Source organism: Eufriesea mexicana, unplaced genomic scaffold (assembly GCF_001483705.2).
Source record: "Eufriesea mexicana isolate 0111107269 unplaced genomic scaffold, ASM148370v2 scaffold5064, whole genome shotgun sequence".
NCBI lineage: Eukaryota > Metazoa > Arthropoda > Insecta > Hymenoptera > Apidae > Eufriesea > Eufriesea mexicana.
In genome coordinates this window covers 126,984-147,578 of record NW_016913009.1, presented here as the reverse complement: position 1 = coordinate 147,578, position 20,595 = coordinate 126,984, and the positions used below count along the sequence as shown (strand labels likewise).

General features: G+C 34.6%; 1 protein-coding gene across 2 annotated transcripts; it reads right to left on the bottom strand.

Annotated features, from left to right (window-relative positions):
* Positions 1-13,387: 13,387 nt before the first annotated feature.
* LOC108551856 (chymotrypsin-2) lies at positions 13,388-18,732 on the bottom strand. 2 transcript variants are annotated; one of them, XM_017906190.1, is made up of 7 exons: positions 18,668-18,732; positions 16,929-17,002; positions 16,643-16,737; positions 16,127-16,268; positions 15,921-16,034; positions 15,077-15,229; positions 13,388-13,567 (listed from the first exon to the last, which is right to left on the bottom strand). In XM_017906190.1, exons 1-7 carry the CDS (start codon positions 18,711-18,713, stop codon positions 13,403-13,405), a joined length of 789 nt encoding a protein of 262 aa, XP_017761679.1. In that variant the 5' UTR covers positions 18,714-18,732; the 3' UTR covers positions 13,388-13,402. The 2 variants fall into 2 exon arrangements, with proteins under 2 accessions (XP_017761679.1, XP_017761680.1); XM_017906191.1 differs by lacking the exon at positions 13,388-13,567 and adding an exon at positions 14,102-14,421.
* Between the last annotated feature and the right edge of the window lie 1,863 nt (positions 18,733-20,595).

Genomic DNA, 20,595 nt, shown 5'->3' with positions numbered 1-20,595 from the left:
CGATAAAAATCGGTATTAATTTTGGCAAACGAAGCTGCATATCTTTATTACAGTAACTGCAAGAGTAACAGATTTTAAACAACAGGACAGAAAATCTAATTGAAATTTCGAATATCTGTTTAGGATTTAATTTAAATATATTTTGAAATATTTTTATAAATAAAATAAACACGAAATACGCGTATTTCACACGAAATTTTCGATTGAAAAGGCAAAGGAGTAAAATCTGTACAGTTTGTCAGAGTTCAGTGCGTTTTCGACATATCGAATATATATTTTTTGTTATTCATAACGATTAAACATTCTATTTTTGTATATCGAGATAATATTGGACACGCAGTTGATCAGAAAAGTATTCCAATTTTTATGTTCTTTATTTGAAATATTTCACGAACAGTGAAATTAAAAAATTTATTACATCAGACTACAATATAATTAATATATAATAGAATATTTATGATATTGTTCCATTTATGTATATTTTCAGATATTTGTATCTACATTCTTTTATTCGACCGAATCAAGAAATTTATCGAATTTAACCAAAAGTTTATATATTTTTCTAATAGCATGAACTTAATCTACCAAAATGGTATTACACATATAATAACATAAATATACACTACAACGCAGAATACTAGTATATTTTTATTATGTGTGTAATACCATTTTTAAGGATTAAGAATTAAATATATTTTTCTAATATCATGAACTTAATCTACTAAAATGGTATTACACATATAATAACATAAATATACACTATAACGCAGAATACTACTATATTTTTATTATGTGTGTAATACCATTTTTAAGGATTGAGAATTAAAATGAAAGCTGTATGTACAATGTGAAATTTTTTGTCAGATTCAAATATTTAATAGAATATACAGAAAACGGTATTATAACAAAATATAATTGTATATTAATAATCTAATAATCTGATAAAAATCTAATAATAATAATAATAAAATACAATTATATAATAATATAAAGTAATAATAAAAATATTCTAATAATGTACAATAAATTTACGAAATAAAGCTGTGCATTACCTTAAACAATGTACTCGGTCGGAGTTCATCAAAACAGGTGCCCCAAAATCTCTGAGTGACAGCATAAACACCTGTACATGAATACCCTGGCTTCTAAGTACAACAGAAAGGGATCTATGGCGAAAGGGACAATGTCCCTTCGTCATAACGTGTTGCTCGATTGTTTTGTTTGCGAGATTAAAGCATCCACCTTCAAACACCAACGTTTAACGTGGCCGCGAGATCTTGTAAGCCACTTTCTGAAAGTCGTCGACGTGGCAGTTCTTTCGTCTCTGTCTAAAAAGCCTGGCCTTATTATGAATTCTATTCCCAAATTTCATTTGACGGTTTTCTGCGTGCCCTTTGAGCTTTTTACTGGCAAAGCCACGTCCCGCTTTCAGCCAAGTATTATATTTGCGTGAAAGGGAGGTCGTTTCTCCCTTGTACTAACGAAACCATGGTGCAGGCATTTCAGAAATTTCAAGATCACTTTGTCTTTTTAAATGGGGTACTATATCCCTTATGCCAAAACGTGGAAGAAAATCGAATTCTGAGTAAAAAAGTATCTTCATTAGTCCCAAACCTAAGCCAACGAGTGATTTCACTCTATTTCTTGAAAATTATTTTGCTTCAACGTTGCTAAATGTAACGTTATAAAAACTGATGCTTCTAGAGGAAATGCTACTGCGGTCCTAGTGACAAAAAATCCCTATATTAGTATACAAGCAAATAAATCATTCGTGTTAATAAACATCATGAAGTAAACATATTTGTCCTCTGAAAATATGCGATAAGACTGAGTCTTGACATGACGCAAAGAAAATTGTGAAGAAAAGTGACTGGAAAATTTATAGAAGGAAGTGTAAATTGTAGTTAATATTCCTCTGTATTATTAATCCTTTGTACTACTACAATGGTGAATTTAATTCGTTGCGTGTTCTCCATGTCCAATCTCACGATTATGGTCTACACATATAATTATATTTAATATGTTCCAACATAAGGAAAATTCAAAGAATTTCTTTAATTTTTATCCAACTATATCTTGAATAGAATAAAAGTAATAACTGAAATTAAATACTGTAATTTTCATAATTGTCGTGGAAATTAAGCACATTTAATTTGTTATTTTCGTAATAGAAACATATTTATATTTACTTTATGGTATTAATAAATATAAGAGATATCATTCTACATCGATATTTTAGCACATGGCTATTTCAAAGATGCAGCATTTTCCCGCCACAAAAATACCTAGCTTACCGGCCGCAGTCAACTTCCGGTTGGCGGCAAAACGGGCATACCGGTAACAAATGGTGGAACATTCTTGCGCGTCGAAGTAAAACATTAAAACGTTGAATTACTCGAAAACGTTTCGCGAAGTAGTGATATGACTGATTGACGTTTTAATTGCTACAAATAAAGAAATATATATATATAAAAACAATAACGTGACGTGTCGGGTGTTAGTTCGTGGTACTGTAGTTGCAGGTTACGTTTGCAACATTATCGTGATACTTATGAACAGAACAGAGCACAAGTGTAAGAAATTGTAAAAAGTTTACGATGTTCAAGATTAATAACTATGAAAATTTCTTCGGTAGTAATATACTTCACGTGAAAAAAGTGATGTGACATAGTGCCAATCGTACAAAGATACATGTGCGAAGTGAAGTGGTGTGAGTGCGGATCGTGTAATACTACCGCATTGTCCCGTATCGTTGACTGTAGTAGATTCTAGATTTCAATTGTCTTCTGTGATAATTGAATATATTTACTCTGATAGATAACTTTTCAACAGTTTTTTAAATTTTTCTTCGATCTTGACGCTCAATTGCAATATAGTTACTATTATTGATTATACATTCTAAACTTCGATTGTGGCTTAGGATATTTCATTACTGCTGCAAAGAATAGGCTGCCTTGCACCAGTAGCCCAATTATTCTCTGATTGAACGTGCACATGTCAAATAAAGTGACCCAAGTACAAGTGCCTGTGAAATCGTGTTACACAGTTTACTTTCCTCGCTCATATATCAGAAATTAGGCTTTTCGATTAGATTTTTTTTTTATCACAGCACAGAGTAGGTTCTTCTTTAACGAGTTTGACTATCTTTTTTCATTTTCAAGAGTGCGTTTTCAAAATCTACTGACGAAAATGTCTGTACCTGTGAAATCATATCACATAGTTTACTTCTTTCGGTCATACTTCCGAAATTAGGCCTTTCGGTTAGTTTCTTTCTGCATAACCGCGTAGAATAGAATTTTCTCTAACGGGATTGATTACTTTTTTTCGGTTTCGAGCGTGCGTTTTCCAAAAGTAGTGCCGAATGTGTCAGTGGCACTCAGATCGTGCTGCGCAATAGACTTTTATGATTTCTATCTTTAAAATTAGGCGTTCGATTTCGGATTTTTTCATCAATCCGCGTAGAGGGGAATTTTCTCTAACAGGATTGATAACATTTTTTCGGTTTCGTGCGTGCGTTTTCCAAAAGTAGTGCCGAATGTGTCAGTGGCTCTCAGATAGTGCTGCGCAATAGACTTTTTTGATTTCTATCTTTAAAATTAGGCGTTCGATTTCGGATTTTTTCATCAATCCGCGTAGAGGGGAATTTTCTCTAACAGGATTGATAACTTTCTTTCGGTTTCGTGCGTGCGTTTTCCAAAAGTAGTGCCGAATGTGTCAGTGGCACTCAGATCGTGCTGCGCAATAGACTTTTATGATTTCCATCTTTAAAATTAGGCTTTCGATTTCGGATTTTTTCATCAATCCGCGTAGAGGGGAATTTTCTCTAACAGGATTGATAACTTTTTTTCGGTTTCGTGCGTGCGCTTTCCAAAAATAGTGCCGAATGTGTCAGTGGCTCTCAGATCGTGCTGCGCAATAGACTTTTTTGATTTCTATCTTTAAAATTAGGCTTTCGATTTCGGATTTTTTCATCAATCCGCGTAGAGGGGAATTTTCTCTAACAGGATTGATAACCTTTTTTCGGTTTCGTGCGTGCGCTTTCCAAAAATAGTGCCGAATGTGTCAGTGGCTCTCAGATCGTGCTGCGCAATAGACTTTTTTGTTTTCTATCTTTAAAATTAGGCTTTCGATTTCGGATTTTTTCATCAATCCGCGTAGAGGGGAATTTTCTCTAACAGGATTGATAACCTTTTTTCGGTTTCGTGCGTGCGCTTTCCAAAAATAGTGCCGAATGTGTCAGTGGCTCTCAGATCGTGCTGCGCAATAGACTTTTTTGATTTCTATCTTTAAAATTAGGCTTTCGATTTCGGATTTTTTCATCAATCCGCGTAGAGGGCATCTTTCTCTAACAGGATTGATAACTTTTTTTCGGTTTCGTGCGTGCGTTTTCCAAAAGTAGTGCCGAATGTGTCAGTGGCTCTCAGATAGTGCTGCGCAATAGACTTTTTTGATTTCTATCTTTAAAATTAGGCGTTCGATTTCGGATTTTTTCATCAATCCGCGTAGAGGGGAATTTTCTCTAACAGGATTGATAACTTTTTTTCGGTTTCGTGCGTGCGTTTTCCGAAAATAGTGCCGAATGTGTCAGTGGCTCTCAGATCGTGCTGCGCAATAGAATTTTTTGATTTCTATCTTTAAAATTAGACGTTCGATTTCGGATTTTTTCATCAATTCGCGTAGAGGGGCATTTTCTCTAACAGGATTGATAACTTTTTTTCGGTTTCGTGCGTGCGTTTTCCTTAAATAATGCCGAATGTGTCAGTGGCTCTCAGATCGCGCTGCGCAATTGACTTTTTTGGATTCTATCTTTGAAATTAGGCTTTTGGATTCGGTTTTTTTCGCCCAACTGTGTAGAGTGGAATTTTCTTTAACGGGATTGATTACTTTTTTTCGGTTTCCACAGTGCGTTTTCCTAAAATAGTGCCGAATGTGTCAGTGGGTATTAGATCGTGCTGCGCAATTGACTTTTTTGGATTCTATCTTTAAAATTAGGCTCTCGATTTCGGATTTTTTCGCCTAACAGTGTAGAGTGGAATTTTCTCTAACGGGATTGATTACTTTTTTTCGGTTTCCACAGTGCGTTTTCCTAAAATAGTGCCGAATGTGTCAGTGGGTATTAGATCGTGCTGCGTAATTGACTTTTTTGGATTCTATCTTTAAAATTTGGCTTTCGATTTCGGATTTTTTCGTTTAACAGTGTAGAGGGGAATTTTCTCTAACAGGATTGATAACTTTTTTTCGGTTTCGTGCGTGCGTTTTCTTTAAATTGTGCCGAATGTGTCAGTGGCTCTCAGATCGCGCTGCGCAATTCACTTTTTTGGATTCTATCTTTGAAATTAGGCTTTTGGATTCGGTTTTTTTCGCCTAACAGTGTAGAGTGGAATTTTCTCTAACGGGATTGATTACTTTTTTTCGGTTTCCACAGTGCGTTTTCCTAAAATAGTGCCGAATGTGTCAGTGGGTATTAGATCGTGCTGCGTAATTGACTTTTTTGGATTCTATCTTTAAAATTAGGCTTTCGATTTCGGATTTTTTCGTTTAACAGTGTAGAGGGGAATTTTCTCTAACAGGATTGATAACTTTTTTTCGGTTTCGTGCGTGCGTTTTCCTTAAATAGTGCCGAATGTGTCAGTGGCTCTCAGATCGCGCTGCGCAATTGACTTTTTTGGATTCTATTTTCGAAATTAGCCTTTTAGATTCGGTTTTTTTCACCCTACAGTGTAGAGTGGAATTTTCTCTAACGGGATTGATTACTTTTTTTCGGTTTCGACAGTGCGTTTTCCTAAAATAGTGCCGAATGTGTCATTAGGTATCCGATCGTGCTGTGCAAATGATTTTTTGGATTCTATCTTTGAAATTAGGCTCTTGGATTCGGTTTTTTTCGCCTTGCAGTGTAGAGTAGAATTTTCTCTAACGGGATTGATTATTTTTTTTCGGTTTCGAGCGTGCATTTTCCTAAAATAGTGCCGGATCTATGAGTGTCTGTGAAATCGTGCTGCCAGCTTGACTTTTTTCGCTTCTTTTTCCAAAATTGGACTTTTAGATTCGATTTTTTCTATGTATCAGCGTAGTGTGATATTTTCTCTAGCGAGATTGGATATTTTTATTCGTTTCTGTCTTGCGTTTTCAAAATCTGGGGATGAAAGTTCATGTGTTTCACAAGTCGTTTTGTGTAATTTCCTCTTTTGTTAATATTTTCGAAATTTCCATATTGGTTTAGTATTTTTTGCTATCACAGCGTGGGATAAATTCTCATTTAGCTCTTCTGACTTTCTTTTTCTGTTTCGAGCTTCCATTTTCGAAGCATTGTGACCGTACTGTCCATTTTTTTTTTCTATTGTATTTCCGAAATTATGTTTTTGGATTCTGGTTTTTGCTACCACAGTTTTGATTCGACCTTTGAGAAACAGAGACAACTTGCGCGAAACGAAATTTAATATCATTTAATTAGTTATAATTTCTGAATGTTATATGTATCTGCTTCCGCAATAATTGGTCAAATTTTCCTTTCTATTTTTGCTTTTGCTTTAGTTTCAACGTCTCTGCATTTGTCACCTTTTCATCCTCTATATCACACATACGCCATTTTTTAATTATGGCGGTTATCTTCAGTAGCGTACCCTATGTACCTAATAGTGGATACAGAAGATTTTGTGCAGGAATGTACGTTGTCTTTGTTTCGTTCGTAGCAATCATACACCAAGGCGTTAGCATCTCTCGAGGAAGCTTTTCGCGATAGAAAAGGTTCATTTTGGTTCGTATGCGGTCCCATTGTCTCCTAATGCTGCCGCGTTTTCGGAATGCGAACATCCGCGATCCGTGTTCGCGCGGCGTCCCGACGCGTCACGAGGTCGGAATTTCCCGCGGGAATTTTTCTTTATACGATAACACTGTTGCAGATGTCGCGTCTCTCGCGGAAATTTTTCACCGGCGATACAGGCTGCTCTCTATTACGAATGAAAATTTTACACCACCCGGTGTCCGTGGGAACGCATTGTATACGCCATAGTTGGCTCGCGATACACCTCGAGGCTAGTTTCTTTCCTTAAATGAACGCCTTCGGCAAACTTTTCCTCTGTTCCAGTGCGAAATTGAAAAAAGGAAGGGAACAACAATTTTCGCGTCGCTCGGGGCCCGACAATGCCGGCTATTAAGGATTAAATCATGGCCGAGATACCTTGCGAATTTATATTCATCGCGAAACTTATTTCGAATTTATTAAGAGCCATTAAGCGACCGGGAAGTAAAGAAATTTCAAAGGAAATTAAATCGTGTCCTCGCGATCCGCCAAGTTCCTCGTTAATCCGAGAAATCTTTGCTCTTTGTCGCGCAGAAAAATTCTACTTATTAAATATCGCGCGAGATTAATCGTTTCCGGGTAGATTGCCAATGTTCTTCCCTTCCTTCCGTTTTATTTCGAAACTCGAAATATATTCGTGAAACGGTGGCAAGTGGCATCGGAAATGAGAACAACGCGTCATGGTGTTATTGATCTCGTTGTATCAACTGACCCGTTATTTCGCCATTTCTCTCGCGAAATTCCACCAAAAATCCAAGTCCCCGTTTCTCTCGTAAAATCTACCAAAAATCCGAGTCGCCATTTCCAACGACGATTTACGTTTGGTATCAAGATTTGTTCGTATGTAACATTTTACCAGGTAGTATCGGGTGCCGTACTTTCGTGCACCGATTTTAATTACAACATCGATTGTACATACATGTATATATATATACATATAGGTTCGGTAAGTGATTATCGTTTATATTGGAATATCATTATCGAAAAATTTCGTGAGCGAATTATTTGACGAACTCGACTTCCACCTTCGTAATTTATTTTTCAGATTATATCAAAAACGTGATGTTCCGCGTGCACTGGTGTAATCGTGGTATTATGAAGATTAAATTTAAATTACGGTATTGAAACAATTTCGGTTCTGAATTTTAGATGAATCATGCATTATACAGGGTATCCCGGAATTGGTAGTACAATCGATCAGTGGGTGATTCTACGTGAAAAGGCACATCGAAAATAAAGAATAAAATTTTCTTCTTCGAGGTTTCGTTACTGAGAAAATAAATTTGGAATATTCACCGAGTACGCGTGTACTTAACTTTGGCTTAAATGGATGGATAGATTGGTATACCAGCGTACTTGTTAAACTAAAAAATGGACATTTGGGATATTAGCTTGAATAACTTGGTGGAAATATTCTCAAAATCTCTTCGAGGATGAAGAAGATCAAGAAAATCAGGAAAATGAAGAAGATCAAGAAAATTGAGAAGGATGAAGAAGATCAAGAAAATCGAGAAGGATGAAGCAGATCAAGAAAATCAAGAAGATGAAGAAAATCAAGAAAGATGAAGCAGATCAAGAAAATCAAAAAAATGAAGGTTAAGAAGGTGAAGAAAATCAAGAAGATATAGAAAATGAAGAAGATCAAGAAGATCAAGCAAATTAAGAAAATGAAGGAAATCAAGGAGATGAAGAAGATCAAGAAGATGAAGCAAATCGAGAAGATCAAGTAAATTAAGAAGATGAAGAAGGTTAAGGAAATAAAAAAGATGAAGCAAATCAAGAAGATGAAGAAGATCAAGCAGATCAAGAAGATGAAGAAGATCACAAAGATGAAGAAGATTAAGGAAATCAAAAAGATAAAGAAGATCAAAAAGATGAAGAAAGTTAAGGAAATAAAGAAGATCAAGCAGATCAAGAAGATCAAGAAGATCACAAAGATGAAGAAGATTAAGGAAATCAAAAAGATGAAGAAGATCAAGAAGATGAAGAAAATCAAGAAGATCAAGAAAATAAAAAAGGTGAAGAAGATCAAGAAGATCAAGAAAATCAAGAAGATCAAGAAGATCAAGAAAATGAAGAAAACCAAGAAAATCAAGAAGATCAAGAAAATAAAAAAGGGTGAAGAAGATCAAGAAGATCAAGAAAATGAAGAAAACCAAGAAAATCAAGAAGATTAAGAAAATAAAAAAGATGAAGAAGATGAAGAAGATCAAGAAAATTAAGAAGATCAAGGAAATCAAGAAGATGAAGATCGACTGTAAGTATAGACATCGTGTTTCGATTATTCTGACACGAATTTTCAGGAATTTTATTTCTATACATCGTGCCCCTTTAAAATGTAGTTATAATTGAAAATATTATTATTTGTACAAGGAGTTGAAGCACAAACACGAAACGTTTTAATTGCAAGGTTTCTCTTAAAAGTAAACGAGTTTCGCGAATGAATTTTGATTGATGCAAAAAGAAATGAAGTACAATAATGAACAGTTCCTATATATAACATTGATGCTGAAAAATGAATTTTTATTGTCATCTCGAGTAAATTAATACTCTAGGAAATATCACCGAATCAATTATTATTTAGCAAGCTCGATACGACTGTGTAAACAAGTTTACCTTGCGAATTGCACTTTTTGATCTTATCTTTCGTTGCTTTTTATAGCCCGATGCACGTGAACGATACGATATTAAAGCAACCTTTGAAATCGAATACCAATATACGATTGCGGACCATGAGAAATGAAAATTCTCCGTTGTACGAACTGCGGCAATTGACCATTGCCACCAAAATGAATCCGCGAGTAAACTAAAGGGGAAAAGGAAACGAATTCGTTTCTCAGATGAGTTTTCGCTTTTCACTAGCAGCCATTTCTTCCAGTAGCCCCGAGCAGTTCCGCGTTTGTACCACTCTGTCATGACAGCGATGGTAGGTATAACGTTATTTGAATCACTCATTTGTGTAATCGATCAGCTGCGCGAAATAAAAGGCAACAATTTATTTCAGATATATAAACTTAATCGGCAATCAAGTGCTCTGGTATTAAAATTTTTCAAAATTCCAGATGGAATTAATCACTGTGGCTTGTCATTCCTCAACGAGTGATCGAAACTCTCACTTTTCACTTGAAGATGCTTAAAAGGTATGAAATTGATTTCTTCCCATAATTTTCACTAATTATTGTTATTAATATCTACTTTATTTATTTATTTATCGTAAATTTTAAAGAAAATTTTGTCCCAGGGCTGACAATATTCTTCGATATTCTTTAATTTTATTGCATTAGTATAGATGTTAAGAGTTGAAGTTAAACCTGTGTTTGTACACTGAAATTCTTTTTCAGGCTGTAATTGTTTATTTCAAATTACTTTTGCAATATAGTTTAGCCAATATTTCTTTTACCAACAGTTTAGAACAAATTAGAATTAAATTCTTATCAAAATCCCATTACAAAATCTCGTTACTATTATTATCAGTATATCTTAAATTGATATATCGACATTCCAATTTTGAAACTTATCTACTCTTATCTACAGAAAATCAGAAAATTATCTTTCTTTTTCTCTCACTCAATTATGATCCATCCATTTTTCACTAAAATAAGATAAAATAAAATAAAATAAAATAGAAAGGAAAGATACCTTCATTTTAAAAAGAAATACTAAATAATAAATTAATTTTAGGGGAATCAGAGATCACGTCTCTATTTTTCAAGTTAATTTCGTACCACTCGGAAAATTTGCAAGGTACCACGAGAGTTAAGGCAACAGGAATATACAGCTGTCTCGTTCGTACATGGATCCGATGCACGTCGCTCATTCGACTTCCCGAATGCATTAAATCGTCGTTAATAACATCGTCTGCTTCAGGTAGGCGTATTCATGACACCGGTGATAGAGAGATACACGAGGTTTCTTGTGACACGGACGCGTCCGCGCGAATAATCTGAACGCATTACAAACAGGTGATTTATGGCGTTATTGGATCGCAGCGTTCTTGCATAAACACAAAAGCGGAATCAGAATGCAATCGGTGTTAGCACAGCTGCCAATTCGGCGAATGCATCCGGACAGAACCGCGGTGTCCGCGGGACGAAAAAACCACTCGATTAGTAATTACAGTTCATTAACGATAAAAGACGAGAACAAGTTAATCCTTTCGAAATTATCCGCTTACCATCGTTTCAGAAAAATTCACTTCGTACTAAACGTTGGACAGTGGGTGATTTAATAACACAATCGATGCAAATATCGTGGAATATGTACGAGGTATGAGAGAACGTGTAACAAGTTTTCTGTGATATTATTATTATTATATATTTATATATTTATACAGCAAGGGTTCAAATATATTATAATAATAGAGTTAGGTCTCAAAGATCAGGTGTATCGGTAAATTTCGTTACATTGTGTACAGAAGATTGGGAAACGATAAACGACTATAGATCTTCATTGTGGAGGATCTAGATCAGTTCTGGATATTAAGGATACACGAGAGTCTCAGGATCTATTAACCCTTTACACTCGGCGATCTTTTAGTTACAGAACATAGTAATTCGAAAACTTTCTATTATAAAGTCGACGATATTTTCAAAACGGTAAATAAGAAGTGCAAATTAATTGTAAGACGTAGAATTATTTTACCTCGATATTCTACGCATTGTTGGGCAATTTTAAATTCGAGATATTAATTAATAATGTAGGATGGCAGAACTGATCTTGAGACACCGAAAATTCACGAAAGAACAAGAACACAATAACACAAACTCAAAACTCGTAAACTGATTTAACTTATGAAAGAAAACCAAGATAAGGAAAATACACAAACATGCACTCTTTTAAAATTTTCTTTCCAACACCAAGCGACTCGCGCTTGTGCTGGTCACAACTGATTTCTAAGGACTCTGTTTCGGTTGTCAAGGACCACGCTTTTATAATTTCCTTGACCTACGCTTCATCTCCCCGTAGGGGAGCCACGCAACTTAATTTTGGTATATAGAATAACTTTTCGATTTGCTTCTAGAAGATACCGATCGGTTTACAATTTGTTTTTGTTGGCAATAGCCGATTCGCGATTTCTTTTGGTATCCTACAATAATGATGTTTAGAACTTGATTAAATGGTGACTGAGAGTCGCCTCTCGAGTGCAGAGGGTTAATTCTTTGAGGATCGTAAAGATCATAGAGGTCTTTTGCGTTAGAAGGATTTTATCGGCTTTTAATTTTTAATTTACTGTAGTATCGTAGGTTTATAAACATTTTAGAGTCTCAAGGGTTCTGAAGATTTTCATAGCCTCTTGGGTCTCTAGAACGATCGAGATCTCGTGATACCTTAAAGAATCTTATGGATCTTTGGGGTGTTTAAAATTTTACGAGATCTCGAGGTCCTTCACAGTCCTGCGAGTTCTTAAGATGTCCAAGGCCTCGAGATCCACCGTAGATCTTTATAGTCTCATGAATCTCCAGGATGTCTAATTGTTAGACCTCTCGCGAGGTCTTAAGAACCTCTATAATCTCCTGGATCCTTGGGGTATCCAAACTTTCACGAGTTTCTGAGAATTTTAATAGTTTCCTGGGTCTCTAGAGTATCCAGAGTTTTGTGAGGGTATACATAGGGTATCCAAAATTCTTATGACGTTCTAAGGAATTCCACAGTTTCGCGAATCCCTGAGATATCTAAATCCTCATAAGATCCGGAGGATTTCCATAATCCCCTGAGTCCCTTTAGTGTCCAATTTTTCGCGAAGTTCTATATAATCGCACGAATCCCTGGAGTATCCAAACTCTCGTGAGATCCTCAGGATCTCCATAGTCTTGTGAGTATATAAAGTATCCAAGTTCTCATACAGGACACTCACAGTGTCCTATTTTTGGTGAAGTCCTATATAATTTCACGAATCCCTAGAGTATCCAAACTGTCGTGAGATCTTCAAAATCGCTATAGTCTCGTAAATCTATAAAGCGTCCTAATTCTCATAGAACACTTTTACAGCCTTCTAGGTCCTTACAGTGTCGAAGATCTCGCAAAGCCCTAACAATCTATACAGCTTCGTCAGCTGTGCTGTAAAAGCTCGAATTTCGTGTCTGTGCAGTAGGTCAGTTGGAGTTGTTACCGTCCACTTCGAATTTGGCTAGCTGCTGTCAGTCTATACGGTGTCAGATAAGCCTGTTATTGTTTATGTGGCAACGAGTGAGTTCGTTAGGCTTTGTATTATGTCGAATGATCTGGTTTCGAGTGTATCGTGTCTGATTGGATCGGATCGGTATTGCGCGCGTCTATTGGATTTAGGGTTGTCCGTGTTGAGTTTGCTAGGCCAGCTAGGCCTGGTATTGTCCGTGTAGCGTTTAGTGGCTGATAAAATCAACCGGTATCAGAAGTTTTAAACGTATGTCGTAATACGATGTTACGAGATTATGAACTTCGTTTTACTTGAACGCGGGCAACGTGTTTATGAAGCAAATGAACAAGTTCCGCAGAGGGACGTGCACGTTATTTGTTTTCTATTTGTAACTTCGGTTGTTCCCTGCTGTTTTTTAATTGACGCGTGCATCACAAAATTGTTACAACTTCTACGAAACAGTTACCAAGCAGCAAAACGCCTACTAACTAAAATTCTCTACAGGAATTCATTTTGGCTTTCTTGCAAATCCAGTCCAAGTAAGATGTAACGCGAGTGAAGACAGTAGGGTAATTAATAAGAGCACATCCTGTCGACCAAGAGACGAGTCCAACGATTTTCTCGTTCACCGTGAGAGGACCACCAGAATCACCCTGTACAAATATGGTAAATTATATTACACAATGGTGATCATGATGATGATGGTGATATAACGATTACGATTACCATGATAATACTTTTGAATACGTTATGGAAGTACTATAAAATACGAATTCGTAGCACTGTTAATATGGTATGGCAATAATATAACATACAGGTACCTAATAGTCGAATAATTCTAGATACGAATATACTAATTATAAATAATAATAAATGTAGATATCTAATATTCTAATAATATTATACACTGTAAAAATAATAAATATAGGCAGCTAATATCCGAATAATTCTAGATACGAAATACACTATAAAAATAATAAAATATACAGATACCTAATATTCTAATAATACTATTAACGCACTGAAAAACTAATCGGAAATATCATATACCGAGTATTCCAATAACACCATTAACATACCGATAAAATAATAAAAGCACAAATTACCACGATTTTCACGATGCTAAATAAAGAACCGAGCAAAGATATTTGTAAGTGGCAGGGTTGCGTTAGAAGAAAAAAGGTTCGTTCGTTGTCGTATCAAATAAACGATTTATTTTTCGTCAAACACATATACAAAATGCGATACGAAAGCCGAGGCGGATTATTTACAGCGACGAAGGTGCTACGTTCCGCGTGAAAAAGATTCAAGTCCCGAGCTGGCGTTTTACGTTGACTTCTGCTTCACGTTTCACTTGCTGGATTTACACAGCGTTTGCCTCTATCCAATTAAGGTGAGACGCCACACGGGTGTAGACAGTCGGATAGTCGGTGAGGGCGCAGCCCATTGCCCAAGAAACGAGACCAACGAGTTTTCCACCCACGGTCAACGGGCCACCGGAATCACCCTGCATGAAAATAAACAACATACGTCAAGCAACAATCCTGGTAAAATCGCGAGACTTGGCAAATTCGCAGAAAATACGGCGAAAATAAAATTTATGGAAATTCCTGGAAATTTCACGAAATTAACGTAATTAACGAAATTAATAACGAAGAATCACGAGTCACGAGTTGGGTTACACGTCGATCCTTATCGATACCTCGATTCGATGTAGTCATGACGAAATTGAATTCGCACGAACTATCGGTGAAATGAAATTTACGCAAACTGTACGACGTATCTATTATAAATTACGATTTAATTAACCTTTCGAGGGACCACGATTTATATTAATTTCACGGTATTGTAATAAAATATGGTTCGAGCGAAGTCGCATGGAAAATCGATTCGTGTAAACTCGACGAAAATGTGAAACGCGACGCAAACGGAATGGCGTAGAAAAATTATTTATGCCAATTTTGCGACAAGGTTATTCAATTGTTATTGCAGATATTAATACAAATGTTATTGGTGAAATTATTGGGAATTATTAAAATTAAATCAGCGAATGTTTATAGTGAAAATTATCGTTGTGGATGTCTGTACGAGTATCGTATTCAAATTAGGAAATTAGTTATTTAAATTAACAAAATTGCAGGGGAAATAATTATGATACTTACGTGACACGATCCTTTCTGGGTGCTTGGATCGTAAGCACAAATCTGCGAGTCGTAGACGTTGTAATTCTCTCTGTTGTACATTAATCTGCAGTACTCTTGATTAGCAATCAAGATGTTTACACGTTGCAAGTAAATAGTCGTCGGACCACCTTGCTGCAATCATACGACACGTGAAATCGTGACTAACGATCGGAAAAATTCCACTATCTTTAAATAAATGACGAGCTTCTTTTGTTCCCAACCAGAAAAAGATAAATTACACTAACTCGCACGAAATTGGGATGAATTTTAAAAAATTTATAATTTCATTACGAGAAAATTAGGTACATAGTCTACTAGTACTAGCTGAAACTAAATAATTTTGCAATTCACGGTAAATAATTTTTCGCGATTAAATCATAGTGCGAGGGGTTGATAATAGAATCGTCTAATAATTTTAGTTACCAAAAGTATGTAACTACTTTTGGCATAATTAATATTGTTAAATTTCATTGCATTTTATATATTATAAATATATTTTTTGGAGCTTTTATTAATATTCTATCAATTTCTAATATTAAAAATGAAAATATGTAGTACAAAAGAGTTCCAAGTAACTTAACGCTAAATATACCAGGATCTAAACGAGCATTTTCAAAATTTTGATTAAAAATTCCGTATTTAGCGATTTTTCTTCTAATGTGCGTATAATTAATTTTCCAATATTTTCTGTTTCACGTTTCTCTTAAGTGATCGTTGTTCGTTTAGCGTGGACACGTTTGCTCTGGACTAGTACCCTAATTTGGTATTAGGGTATACTAATGTTTCCCTAAATGAGGCGAAAACACGGAATACTCTCGCTTACCCAAAGTCTGCCCCATCCAGAGACTGTTGCCACATCATTCGGCTTGAGGACATCCTTTGACGATGGGAGAACGACGAAAGAAATCAATTTCGATTTCACGAATGGCACCTCTACCTGTAAGGATAGACCACGATGGAATGATACCCATCTCGCTCGTCGTAAAATCCATATTACACCTGCATATCCTTATACACGTATGCACATACCTTGAGTAAACTTATGTCGTTCTTCCAAGAATCCGAGGGGTTATAGTCTTCGTGCATAATGATTTTAACGACGTTATGTTCATAGTTTGGCTTGGCTAAATTGGTGGTTCCAGCTACTACCTTCAGCTCGATGGCCAGTTTACTTGAAAGAGACAAATAAATAAATTTTTTTACGTTTACCAGATTTACAATTTTTCATATTGTTCATATTCATATAATAATATATTATTTATAATAAATATATATTCTTGATCAACAATATTATACGGCTATATAATTAATATAATAAATGATTGATTTGTATATATAATATATTTATATAATATATTGTTCGTAATAAATATATATTCATGATCAATTATATATAGCTATATAATTAATATAAAAAATTATTGATTCGTAATATATAATATATTTAATTCGTATAATTGAAATTCGCATAATCGACGTTCTAGTCTGTATCCTTTGTAACTATCTGTATAATAAGAGTTCTAGTGAAATTTTTCGAATGCTTACCCCGAGACGCAGTGAGCCGCAGTAATGACATAATTTTCATTGAGAATGGAGCCACCGCAGAAGTGGAACGAGCTGTCCCTATTTTGAAGGGACACCTGGGAATAAAGAAAGACGGTATTCCGGTAATTTGACGAAATCCACGATGCAAGACGTGAATAGAGAGCATGTACACAGCTACTGTAGAAGGGCCATCCTCGAACTAGCCAGGAAACCGTCGTTCGTGATACTTTTTCACGATTCAGTCTCCTCTGTCACGACTAAGGGCAACGTTATTTTGATAACTCACCTGGTACGGGATCTCTCCCTCTTTCGCCTTCTCGCCGTTCACGATCCTTGGGTCGTACTTCGGTAGCAGCCCCGCTGTGTAAATAAAGAAGGTACACAATAATCTGTATTTAGTGATTGCGGACGGGACACGCAGAATTGCAAGAATTTTTTGGAGACAGTAGAATTTTTGTTTTATTTTCTAGACTGTGAGGAATTTTAATAACAACTTTGGAAATATTTTATGGAAAGAATTCTTTGGACGTAGAATTTTTATTTCATTTTCTAAATTGAGGGGAATTTTAATAATAATTTTGGAAATATTTTGTGTTTCACGTGGAAAGAATTCTTTGGACGTAAAATTTTGATTTTATTTTCTAAATTTTGGGAGGATTTTAATAATAATTTTGGATATATTTTGTGCGCCACGTGGAAAGAATTCTTTGAACGTGGAATTTTCATTTTATTTTCTAAATTGAGGGGAATTGTAATAATAATTTTGGAAATATTTTGTGTTTCATGTGGAAGGAATTCTTTGGATATAGAATTTTTATATTATTTTTTAAATTGAGGGGGAATTTTAATAATAATTTTGGATATATTTTGTGTTCTACGTGAAAAGAATTCTTCGGAGATGGAATTTTTATTTTATTTTTTAAATTAATGGGAATTTTAATAATAGCTTTGGATATACTTTTGGTTAAAATTAATAGACACGAATAGTACCAGTATTGAAGTGACTCTACTAGAGGTTTCCTTTTTACGCGGGGAAATTTTATATTCGTTGATTACAACCGCTGATAGATTTTTAACGAGTCTGTTGTAGTTACATGGAAAAATAAAAAAAGTTTCTTTTGTGTCGAATATGAAAAGAATTTTTGGAGGTTTAATAATAATTTTGGGTGTATTTTGTTTCATTTTTATCGACGTCGATGATCAATCAGATAATTATCATGGAGAACAAATAGATATGACGACTGAATGAAGCGTAGTATTTGAATAAGATTTTGATTATACGAATGAGGTTTATTTAAGTGTAATTTCCATTTTGATTAAGTAAATAAGAATCGATCGTGCGAAATAAAATTTTAAATAAAATAATAGAATGTAGATTTTCTAGATCATCTATTCCATTCTAAATTTCATTCTGGAAATTTCATTTTTTTATAAATATATATGTTATTTTTTGTAATAGGTCAGGAAATATTCACGAATGATCAGGATTTTTCAAACATCGAAATTTTTCACGAATAAGATCCCAGGAAATACAATATCAGATATATTACTAAAAATTAAAATATATATTTAAAAATTTTATTAGTCCAGTGTTGTATGATTGATTTAAATAAAACTATCAAATATATTTATCGAAATAACCACACTCACGTGTACCAAACACTCACAACTGCTGACACTACTACACCATGATTATTCTATAATTAATCATCAACATTCGCGTTACTTTAATACAGAAATTAAAGAAAAAAAATTAGAAATTGAATTTAAAAAATATTTCTAAAAAGGTAAAACGAGGAAATTTGTTAGAAGGAAGGATTTAGAAAGCTTGAACCCACTATTTTGGATCTTTATAAGGTTTCACACCTTCACGGGAAACGTGTTTCACGCGTCTTTGAACCCGCTAAACGCGAAACTTTATCGTTCCTCCAAGCAGGGAATAAGTAAATAAAAGTTGATGTCAAACTCTATTTCCTCGCTAGATTCCCTTTTTCACCGAAACCTATGAGAATTGTAATCACTCACCGTTGCAGATGGCGAAGAGCGTAAGAAGCGTGAACGTGGTCTTCATATTTTCGGTTGAACCGTTCCCTGCAGACTGACTCGAAACATCACCCTAGGTATTATTTTATATATCATGATCTACGTACTTCACACTTAATTGCCCATTTCTCGAGATTAGATAGAATCATGATCTGTGTTGTATCAACACATCGATTTCGCGATTGATCCAGATCATCGTGATTAATTATTTTTCGATAACCTCGACGGTTATCAGTGACTTGTCTGGCCCAGAATCTCTTCGTCTATATTCGAGATTTTAGAAAACGTTCTTCTTAGTTTCAGACACCTATCACGTGCATTTCTATCTTCCAACTGTGCTTCCTCCAGTCCCAATTTTTCCCCGTGTTTCTCGAACTATTATAAATTTTTCATAGATTTCGAGTATTATCATTTTGCAATTATTCGATAGAAGCTCAGAAACTGTTAAGTAACTATCGATGAATAATACGATCTCGAGTATACCATAAATCAGTAATATCAATTAAAGCGATAAGTAGAAGCAATTAGATTCTTCAGTTAAGAAAAAAAAATTAAATTAATTTTCTAACGAGCACCTTTTCACGTTTCGAGAAGTTAATTTCGTTAAAAGCAGCCGAATGCTTCCGAGATCACCGAGAAAATAAAAACCCTGGGAGTTTGAAACATTTTTCGATTAATTCGGTGGCTTCGGTGTTAATAAGCGCGATTAATAATTATTAAAAATGATCAAAACGCGTGCAAAATTATCAAAAATTACCAAAAGGCGCGACGATTTCGGGAATTAAATTTTACGTAAATAAATCTGGAGAAAATAATTTAAAGACTATAAAGACTGCTTGATAGTATTTAATTTAATTTAATAGTAATTTAAAGACTATTTTGTCGATGAAGAAGGTTTTATGTGTGATGGTTATAACTCGTAATTATCTCGTGCTATTTTGTAAAAGAACGTGCGTGATTTCGAAACACGGAGCTGTCCATGTTGTTTGGTCACACTTTGTGACGTGCACGTTTGGACTTTCCGTGCACCGTTAATCCCATTTGACAAGTACTTGACGTGTAAGTATTAACACGATAAGGAAAAATTGAACAAATCGCTGATAATAGAAAATTAATTTTCTTTAATGAAAAATTAATTCCTGTGATACATTTATGAAAAAATCTCTATTTCCTTTAGAATCTTGACGCCATTTATGAGTATTTTATAGCGATACTGATGGCGACGAACATCAGTTACTAAGGATATCATAAAGAATACTTTTTTCTTGTAATAGCTATTCAAGAAAGATAGTAATTCAAAGAATTGATAATAATAAATGGATAAATGTGAAATACATTAATAATAAATTAATAATAATAAATATTTGTACTGATAAATAATAGACTGTGACCCAAGCACATATGCATGTACATAAATATTTGTGCAAAAATATTATATTAATTGTACAATATACAAGTTACATAAATAATTATACTTTCTTACTATATTTAGATATAATCTTACTATAGTAATAGTAATAGTATATATAGTATAGTAATCTTACTATATACTATATTTAAATATTTACTTACGGTAAATATTTTTATTAATGTCATATATCAATATTTCGTCTAAAATTGATAATAATTAAAATTACACGTACGTGGCTCTCGCTGTGTAAAATTATTAATACCATGCGAGGACAAATTCTCGATTTAATCGATCTTTTCTACGAATAATTCCAAATTAAAATCTATCCCCGTCTCCGAGTGATTCTCGAACGTACGAAATAGCGCGTGTGTGCGTTACTTTCACACACGTATACGTGCAAATACTTCATTAAAGAATCTTTATCAAATTATGACAAATACGTCGACACGTATCGTTCATTATTTATCGTATCGATCAAACTGATTCATTGTGTTTAATA